The 10269-nt window shown below is 35.8% G+C and overlaps 1 protein-coding gene across 1 annotated transcript in view; it reads right to left on the bottom strand.

Moving 5' to 3' along the window:
- The window catches only part of LRBA (LPS-responsive vesicle trafficking, beach and anchor containing), a 408793-nt gene that overhangs the window by 306715 nt on the left and 91809 nt on the right, over positions 1-10269 (bottom strand). The window contains exon 30 of the mRNA XM_010009006.1: positions 1672-1805. Within this exon, the coding sequence (XP_010007308.1) occupies positions 1672-1805 (134 nt within the window). The remainder of the gene's footprint in view (positions 1-1671; positions 1806-10269) is intronic.

A 10269-nucleotide genomic window follows, 5' to 3' on the forward strand; every position in this document is an offset into this window, starting at 1 on the left:
AATTAAGCCCATATATAACCTGGGTAAGTTAACAAATTAGCAACTATTTTAAAACAATTTCAATGTAGATAAGGTTTTATTATTTTAAAAAGATATTAGCTTCTCAGAGGTAATCTTCCCCAAAGAAGTGTGACTTCTTAACAGACAGCTAATTTTCCTAGTCCAGCATTACTCCTAGACTAGTACAATGTCACCTCCTGCAATTTCAGGGACAAAACAGACTTTCCCATTTGCAAAAATAAGAACATACTAGATTTCCATAGGTTTTCCTTTCCTTTATCATGGCTAAAACAAAATCTTTTTAATGTTCCCAATAAATGCAATGAGAAGCTAAAGATGGCAACAAACATCTTCCAGACACATGAGTACAAGAGACATAAAGATTGCATACTATTTTTTTTCCTCAGTCTCTACAATTTGGATCTAAGTTCATGAAAACAGGAAGCAAGAAACTCAAACATTCAAAAGAAACACCAATAATCAGGTTCAGACTGAGATTTCCTTGATTAAGATGCAAATCAGTTTTAAGTCTTGACTTCATGGGCACAATTATGAGATCCTACCCAGCCTTGTGACTTAAACATGGCTAAGTAGAAAAGTATGTCTTTGACACAGCATATAAGGTTAAACATCATTTATCTCATACAGAATGACCAGAGAGACTAAAGGTTCAAAGGACCGCTTGCTTATAAACAACCTACTCAATTTTGTCCCCACTGAAAAAACTGTCCAAAGCAATTAGTTCAGCATCAACACTGAATTTGACCTCAGGCTAAAGCTATTGGAAACAGTTGCATATCACTTTCAGTCCTACTTAGCACTAACACATACACCTTTGGACAAATGCCCTACAATTCATAAACAAGCTTATAGTTTGCATAACAAAAAATTTGTAACAAAATTAAGTCTTTAGAATATACTGTATTCACACTGACTACAAGTTAATATAGTATGGCTGCCTTATGAAAACTGAGAAATCTTGAAATTATAACAAATACTGCTCAGACATTTGCATTTGTTCTGCTAGACGAAGGCAAATGGAGAAGCCCCAAAAAGTTTAGCAAACTTTTTTTTTATTATTTTAATTAATAAACAGGTTAGTTTTTATATTTGTGTAGCTACAGCATCAAAACTAGAGATAATAAAATTATCAGAGGGGATAAACTCTTTGTTTGAGGCACACATACTGAATACAGGCCTGCAAGCTGCTAAGTGAGGGAATACAGCAATGATACAGACAAAGCAATATGCGGGGTACGAAGGTCTCAAACGTCCTTTTGTCTGACTTGATAATTCAGATGGTATACCATGTACACTTTAGATGTTGAAAAAAAAAGTAAAGCACCATCTTCCTAGATTATTGGCCCATTCTCCTCTAAAAAAATACAACTAGCAATAAGCATCAATACTGTTAGTGTAAGTAAGACACACATAGACTCACGGTATATATACACACTAATCAGTATTACAACAGAAGGTGACTAATAACTCAGATTCTGATAGTGTTTTGAGAATGGATAATGACTGAAAAGCATCTCACCTCTATATAACACATAACAAAAAACATGTAACAAAAAACCTGTTCACTTTTATTCAGAGTGAATGGTAAGGGAGCGAGAAGGAAGTCAGGAAGGGTTGGGATTTAAGTTGTTTAATTTACCCTTTACTCACCAGGAGATTCTACTGACAAATCTGGGGCTTGTGCTGAATCTAAAGAAGAAACCACACTGACAGCATTCGTAGGAATACTCATAGCAGCTGCAGAAGAGGAAATGGTTGATTTCTTCGTTGGGACAACTACACTCCTATATGAAGACAAAAAGTAAATAATACTGTATAAAGGTTCACATGTAATGAGTCTTGTTTATACAGCCAGCACATACACTTCTATGTCCTGCAAAAGTACCATTCCTTCCCTGTTGTCTTCTTCCAAAATCTTTGGCAATCTACCCTAACCTAAAGGACACTTCACCCTTGTTTACTTTTCATAGTACACTTTAGTATCTCACCCACTTCCACAAAGTCCCTGACAAACATGGACCCAGTTAGAAGATCAGCAGGATAAGTGACTTGCAAGTAAGTTTCACTTTTCACCTTAGTTACACTAAGACTTGGTTTTAAACTTCACATAACTTTTCTAAAAAGTTAGCACAGTGTTCAAAGTTAAAACATTCAGATAAATTCTCAACTCTGAAGGCTGCTTTGACAGTATACTCCATCTAGTATTCCAATGCAGAACAAAAGACTAACTAAAGAAAGATATACTAGAGCTAAAAACATCCAAACACATATCCACATGAATTAACATTTACACATCTTAAAATATGGCTAGGGCATGAAATTGAGTATATCTTGTGTATAAAGTTTTACTTATATAACAAATCAAAACATTCTTTGGAGTTGAAGAAAATCTCCATCTTGTATACAAGTTAAACGTTAGGCCTTATAGTCAGCATTGAAGATTATACACGAGGAAAAGATGCAAAGTGACAAGTTTGGCATAGAGATTTATTTCACATTACTAAGACATCTATTTATGCTATACCAATTTCAATTAAATTACAGTACTTTATTCCAAATACCTAAAAGGCCTTGTTAAGCATGCGTTAAAGGCATTTTTAATTGCAAGTTAGCTCCATAAACATGCAAAAACCCAGCTAATGAGGTAAAGAGTACAGCTGATATACAATGCACTCCCACAGCAGTGCTTACTTTTAATTACCTGGTGTTAACCATAAGCTGAAAGTCTTCAACATTCAATTTATTTAATCACGTTTTGTTGACAGTACTATAACTACACACTAAGAGTATTCCCTTAATAGCTTTAAAGTATTCATTTTGTAAATAAAGTAACTTTGAAACTGGACCTAAATAATAACAATCAAAGAAATTCTGTCAAATATTTACAAAATAGTTCTTGCAAGAATGGGACAAAAGAATTGTATTTGACTCCCTTCTTCAGTCCAAAGGATGTCACAGAAGCTAGACCATGTTACTGATTAAATCAACCCTCCTTAATGGCAGGAATAGGCAGGCACCATACTTGGAGGCAGTACGTGTCGTATCATTATAAGGGTGACTGCTGATGTTAACTATGTATTAAAAAAATAGAAGCAATAACACCTGAGCCCCAAGTCAAGATACTGTGCCTAAAACATGGATTTGTCAGTCTCCCTGAAACATGAACCATTCACTAAAAAAAACACAAACAAAAAAATAAGTATTTTAGACATCTTCTAAATTATGACCTTGTTATCAGTTAATTTTGCATCACTCAGGTATAAAAAGGAGATTTCTCCTCAAGATTCTGTCACATTCACTGTCTGGAAACTGTTACTACTGTTCTCTAGTGTGCATTCAAACACCTGGAAGGGGCTGGGAACTTAATACAAGTTTACTGATGTACCCACACACAGTAAACTTTTGGACATATTTCCAACGTTCATGATCAAGGACTGAAGCCCAGGTCTGCTTCTTCAGAGATTTTAAGTTATTTTACTGTATAGCTATCAAATTCCAGAAATACCCATCAATGACATTAAACTCAAATCACAGACATATTACAAATAAGTGTCCATTCATGTGGACTCCGTAAGATCTTGGTGCACGAGCTGGAAATATTTCTTTGCACACCCACTAAGTTACAAAAACAATTATCCAGTTGCTGCTAACCAATACACTCAATTACACTACATGCAAGGTGATATGGGAGAATTCCTAGTAACAAATTTTGGTGCACATATTGATGGTAATTGTGCACATATAGTGTCTGTTCAAAACATATCATTCACGTAACTTATTTTAAATTGGAAAACACCAAATTACCTTGAGGGTAAAACCAAATCTTCTATAGAAGTTTTCTTTTTCCAGGGCTTTTAAGTCAATCAAAATTCTCTCAAAACATGAAATCAGAATGGCTGTGTCCTCTGAATGCCTAAAAAAGGCTACTGATCCTACTCTCTGACTCTACTGAGATCGCCAGGAACTATGGAACAGCAGGTATCTAAGTAATCAAGAGCAAACCAGACACACACCTTTAAAAAATTACATATAAATGGATTCATTTCAACTGGTCTTATAAATTAGAATTGGCCTCTTGAACTGGCCAGGTGAAAATACAGAAGTTAACATGCTGGAAGCATCAAGAAGGAATTTTAGAACTCCAGTAATTTTTAGCACTACTACAAGAAGGTCCTCACAGGGTAAGTAACAGTTCTGGAACTGCATGGGAGCATGGAAGCCTGTGTGCAGATGGAGCTGTTACTTTAACATTGGACATCTGCAGCTGACAATGACTGGAGACAAAAGAAATCCCAGCTACAACAGTCTTCCATTTTCTGCGCTGTTTCTGACACAAGACTATGTATTATCTTCCTTCTGTAAACTTCTACTGACCTTCAGTGTGCTTAAGTGTAGTTGCACTGAGGGAGTAGTTTCAGCAAGTTGCCAGACTCTCAATAGCTGCCCAAGGAGAAGTGCACACCAGCAAAAGAATTAGATGGTTTTGGTTTGTTGTTTGGTTTTGGTTTTTTTCCTGGGCTGTGACACAGTGGTAAGCAACCACAACTTTTGCCTTTTAAGATCTTTTGTATATCTTTCCACCTTAAAACCTGAAGAAGTTTGGGAATATAAATCTAGCTGCAATTCTCATCTTCAGTAATTTACTTTCTATTAAGTACATTAAAAAATAACTACATTCTAACACTTCCATTATAATTTTCAGGACCTAGCAATGGCATTCACTTTAAGGAAGATACTCCATGAGCACCATAATATAGCACTAATACCCAGCTGCAAAGTACTGCTGATAGCAGGGTTTTTTTAATTATGCAATATCACTCCTTTTGCTTTCATTTAAGGAATAAAAATGAGTAAGTACAGGTTTCAGGTTTCTAAATACAAAAAAAACATATGTTCCATTATAAACACTACACACGTGTGTGCACATGTCTATTCCAGATATAGTAACCACATGCTTTGAGCAAGAGACACTGACTCTCACAAAGCTTTTTGAGAAACTTAGGCTGATTATCATATCCCACCAAAAAAAAAAAAAAAGCTTTTAACTAAAGAAAACAATTATTTAAAAAAAAAAATCTACTTCATAAATTCTACGATAATACCTACATTTAAATATCATGTTAGATCTTGGCCCCTCTGTTACAAGCTTATTAAAGATTCAGAGTGTTCAACTTCTACTGTGCTCCATAAGTATTCAGCAAGATAAAAGGCAACAGTCTAGGGGCTGGAGAAACTGATGCTTCACAATAAAAAAATCTGGACTATGGAGAAAAACAGAGGCTTTGAACAACTCACCGTTGAGCTGTTTTCTAGCCTCACACTATTTCTAAACAGAATTTATTTTAAATGGTGATCTTCAGCAGCCAACTGAAATGATTCTGCCTTTTCCAGACAAAATAAACAGTATTTCCACTGAGGAAAGAAAGCCCGATTTCCCCAATAGCTGTGTCATTCTGAAGTACACAGCCAAAAGAAGAGCTGGATATTGTCCAAAAATGTGATGTAAAGAAATCCCAAACTCTAAATGTAATTTCTCTCTGTCTTCTGGTCAGTAGCCATGACCTTCTGAATCAAAAAATCTTTAAAATAGTTCAAGAACAGAGAAATCAAAACATAATTACTATATAAGTATACATTGCTGCATTATTTGTAATGTAATGATTACTATGTATGCCTTCCCTTTCAATGGTGCAACTGATCAATGTTACGTGTGCAGGACTCATCTTAGGGGCTTCCATTTCCAGGCCTAATTCATAGTATGAAAGTATGGCTTGGCAATCACATACAGATTCATATTTACCACATACTGGAAAGCAAATTAAGATATTTGAAGCATAAACATTAGCCATGTTTCTTTATTTATATTCTGAAATTCCCACATTTGTTCTTTTTTATGTAGTTATATTATTTTTTTCTCCATTGTGTTCAAACTGAAATATTTGCTATTAAACATAAATGTTCCTTTGTGTTCTTCTTTCAAAAGATTATTTAAATGCTAATATAAGTAAAATGAATGCAACTGGCAGAAAGCATGAGAGAGTGGAAAATCAAGATTAAATATTGTAGAACATAAACTATGTGGAAAACATGGAGCAGATAAGCATTTCTTTAAAAGTTAAATATTGCTACGCATGTGAATAAAATATTAATCAATAAGTGGTCTTACAGTATATTTCCTTAGATCTACAAAAATATTTTTTTAAAAATCTGTAATCAGAATAACATCAGAATAACAATGTAAATGAAGCAACCTCATATATGGGCAGAGATGTGTCACATGGAAGAAAACCATCAAATACATTTTATTCCTTAACATTCAAAGTATCACATAATTTCAATTAACTCTCTACTTTTTGGTTACATTTGCATATTATAACAGCCATTACCATAATATTCAGATACAGGAGAAATAAAATAGAGTAGAAAACAGCACAAAAATCTTCTTGAAGTTTATTTCAAGCAGATCTCAAGCCCTATGGTAAAAATGACAGCTAAATTGCCTCATTTACATGGCTACATAGCCATATATTAGTTGTTTGCCTTTTTTCATTTAAAATCAAATATTTAAGGTCTAAAGCAGGAATTTACAGCATGTGAACTGATAAATGTAGGTCAGGCATAGTGAGAACTAGCCACCATAATACCTCTTAGCCAGAAGGTCAGTGTGTTATTAGTCCCAATTATGCTGAAGTGTAAGAAGCCCTCGTGTTGCAGACAATTACTCACTGCTGAATGAGCACAGATCACTGAGCTGAACACTGACTTCCATCACAGACAAAGGCTTATGCAATAATGATCTATTCTGCCAAATTCTATAAGGATTTACTCATTGAAAGCTTTCTTGGTTTTGGATCACCAATTCTTCTGTTTCAATATAAAGATAAAAAACATCTATAAATATCTCCTAAATTCTGAGTACATTTTCCTATTTTTTTTTAATTTTTTTTTAAGTTGGCAAGTCTGCAATTGATTTTTAATATATTTCAAGGCACAAATTTTCCTCGGGTGTGAGTCAAATATTCCTAATACAACACAGGCCAGGCCAAACTGATGACCTTGCTACAATTTTAAAATACTTCTGTGAGCTCTAATTCCTCTTGACATACAGGAATTTATAGATTTGATTCTCAGCACTCCATTTTTTAGCACTGAACAGAAAACACAGGTGACCGTTTGTTTCCCTATGGGATAATGGTTTTAATTCAAAACCAAAGTAAGTCAGTCTAGTTTCAGACTACCAGAAAGATGCCTGCTTCAGGGCTCCTATGCAATGAGCAAAGGACCAATAAAGAGGATGAGAGACTTATTTTTACCTCTACTTTGTGAGTCAAGAAAGCAGCCTGCCATGTCAGGGCCATTCTATGGGCTCTGCTGTCTATAGATAATACCCATTCTCTTGCTCCCCCCTGGAAATACCCAAGGAGAAAGGAAGAATAAGAGACTCTCAAAACCAGGAGAGATCAGAGCGGGGTGCATGGAGGGAAGAGATAATAGAAGGAATACAATAGATTTTGTAAAAAACTTTAAAATCAGCTTGGCAGGGAGAAGGCTTCAAATGGTTTGCCTCTTCAGCCCCTGCAGAATGTGAATTGTTGGCTGTGCCAAAAGAGATGAGCTTCTCATCACAGCACATGTGCCTTGATTTACAGATCTCCATTCTCATATTCTGTCTCTACCTCTACCTGGTAGACTTAATCTTGTCAACAAGTTTATTCTTTTTACTTTTGAGTCCCAAATCAATGAAGTCTAAAACGTATTCATTCCATATAAAAAAAGGGCTTTGATCAGATTTAACTGAAATACCACAACCAACCATTACAAAGGCAAACACACACCACTGACTGGCAAATGTGCAAACACAGGCTGTGCCAAACTAAGCAGCTTATAGACGATGTTCCAAAAAAGATAAACAAGCTTATTAACATATCTCTTCTGTAAGTTACAGCTTAGCTGCAGATTTAAGCTCTATGGTACAAGACCATGATTTAAGAGCCTAGACTCCTCTGAACCCTCAGCATCAATATCCTACAGTGACATTGTTCAATGTTTCCACAAAGAGCAGTAAGAGCCAGAAGACACTAAGGTTTTATTTTAAATTGCACAGTAAAAATGGCAAGTGATAGGTTATGGGTTTTATTAGACTAACTGAAGAAAAATCTCCTGTTTTTTTCTAATCCTAATCTTTGGTTACTTTTATTTCTGTTTTATTTTAATTTGCTTGCATTTGTCTTCCCGCTTTTTCTAGAAGATTACTACTAAGTAAGAAAACTGCTGTTTTAGGACACACTGAAATTGGAACATTAATTCATGTCCCTGTGGATCTTGGGAAAAAGCCAATGCATGTCTTGAACTTTATCATGATAAACCCCTGGCACCCACTAATCACAAGATTGCATCTTCACATAAGATAAGGGGAAGATTTTTGGCATGGGAATGAACACATACACCTAGTTGTTTGCAAAGGCTTGCAACCTGGCAGCCTTTCAGTAAGGTTTCACTCACATAGCTGTTACTGTATACTCTCCAGCTATGGCTGGGAAGTTGATAATCCTTAAGATATGAGGAGAGTTTTGATTTCTGACACAGCATTCCTGAGATAAATGCAGGATCAGAGAGATGCTTTGAAATTCCCAGAGATACCCCACTGGTAAGCTGCTACATGGGAACAACTTTTAACAAAGTGTCTTTAAAAAAAAAAAAGTTAACTCACAGAACTTATGTTTGCCATAAAACTATACATTAAATATAAACCAGACACAGAAAATAAGAGAACATCCCAAAGTCTGTCTTTCTAAACTCTCCCAATGTATCTCAGTATGTTTTGTCCATCACAGAGATAAGAGCTACTATTTCCAAGCCTATTACAGTTTCTTGTAAAAAGGTTTTTCTTTCCCTGGTACAATTCCTTCTCGCTGTTGTCACTAGGTGTCTTTTCAGAGCATAAACTTGTACTTCCAGCAGAGATGGACTACACAAAGATGCAGTCACCTTGAAGTGGTCATTACAGTTTCCTGTCTATAGAATTTGAAATGTACATGTTTCATATACATAGTTATTCTGTCTTTTTGATCAAGTGATTAATTAGTTAGTTAGCAGCATGACTTATCAACATATTTACCCTAGATGCAAGATTGTGCATGTCACTACCAGATGATCATTGACTAGGGGGTACCTTTGCATGATTAGGTACACTTTTGACTACCTGACATACCCACAAACTGAAAGAAATGAAAAATTAAGCAACCTAGAAACACAGAGCTGCTGACATACTGAGGTCATGTGCAACTGCTAAAGAACAAAATATTTTATACTAGTTCATGACCTTTTCCTCACATATTTAGCCCCAACCACTAAACACTGAAAGTCATAGGAAACTAAAACCCACAAATTATCACTGTGGAGCAGTCCAAATAGCTACACAGAACCCCTACAAAACTGCTTGTCTTCTGCTCTTCCATTCACAACCACGGTACTGTCTGCTGCTTCAGTCCATGCACCCCTTTCACTCCTCTGTGCAGATTTCTTCACCAGACTAGTTTCCTTTTGGTATGATGCAGTAATTATGTCTCATGCTTAACTGAGAGAACATTGAGAGTTATGGTTACAAATGGCTGGCACTTTGGAGGTGGGAAACGGAGAGAAGAGTCCATATAGGGCAGTGCAGCACTGGAAAAGTAAAAGCACAAAACAGCAAGTAGTTCACCTTTTAAATGACTTGCTTTACAAAACACACAGCAATTCAACCAGTTCTTTTCACTGAGTGACCTTGCAACTGTACAGAAAAAAGAACTCAGAATTGCAAGTGACTGTAGGGCTGCTGTCATGCTCAGTATTTCATTGGTGTACATGTTATCAAATTAAATCACACAGTTTCCTCTCACAATGTTTTGCAGGTGCAACCCACCTATAGCAGATACCAGGACTGTAAGCGCCCAATTACTTCTTGTCCAGTTAACCTGCTTTATACCAATTCAAATCAGAGTTGCACGGGAAGCACAAACCTGCAGTTTTAGCAGCAGCTAAAAAATAACTCCTAAATGCAACAAACACTTCTGTAGCTGATCTCCAGGCAAACTTTGTAGTTCAACTATCACCACTTGGCAATAAACAATAGGAATTTCTTGAGGAAAAAATCAGTCACAGACTAAAACATTATGCTATTTCATATCAACAGCCCATTTGTTGTAAAGAGCAACAATAGGCCGCAGTGGGGAAGCACCAAAAGCACTTGGCCAGCAGCAGGGAAAG

This window comes from Chaetura pelagica, unplaced genomic scaffold, assembly GCF_000747805.2.
Source record: "Chaetura pelagica isolate M959 unplaced genomic scaffold, ChaPel_1.0 scaffold221, whole genome shotgun sequence".
NCBI lineage: Eukaryota > Metazoa > Chordata > Aves > Apodiformes > Apodidae > Chaetura > Chaetura pelagica.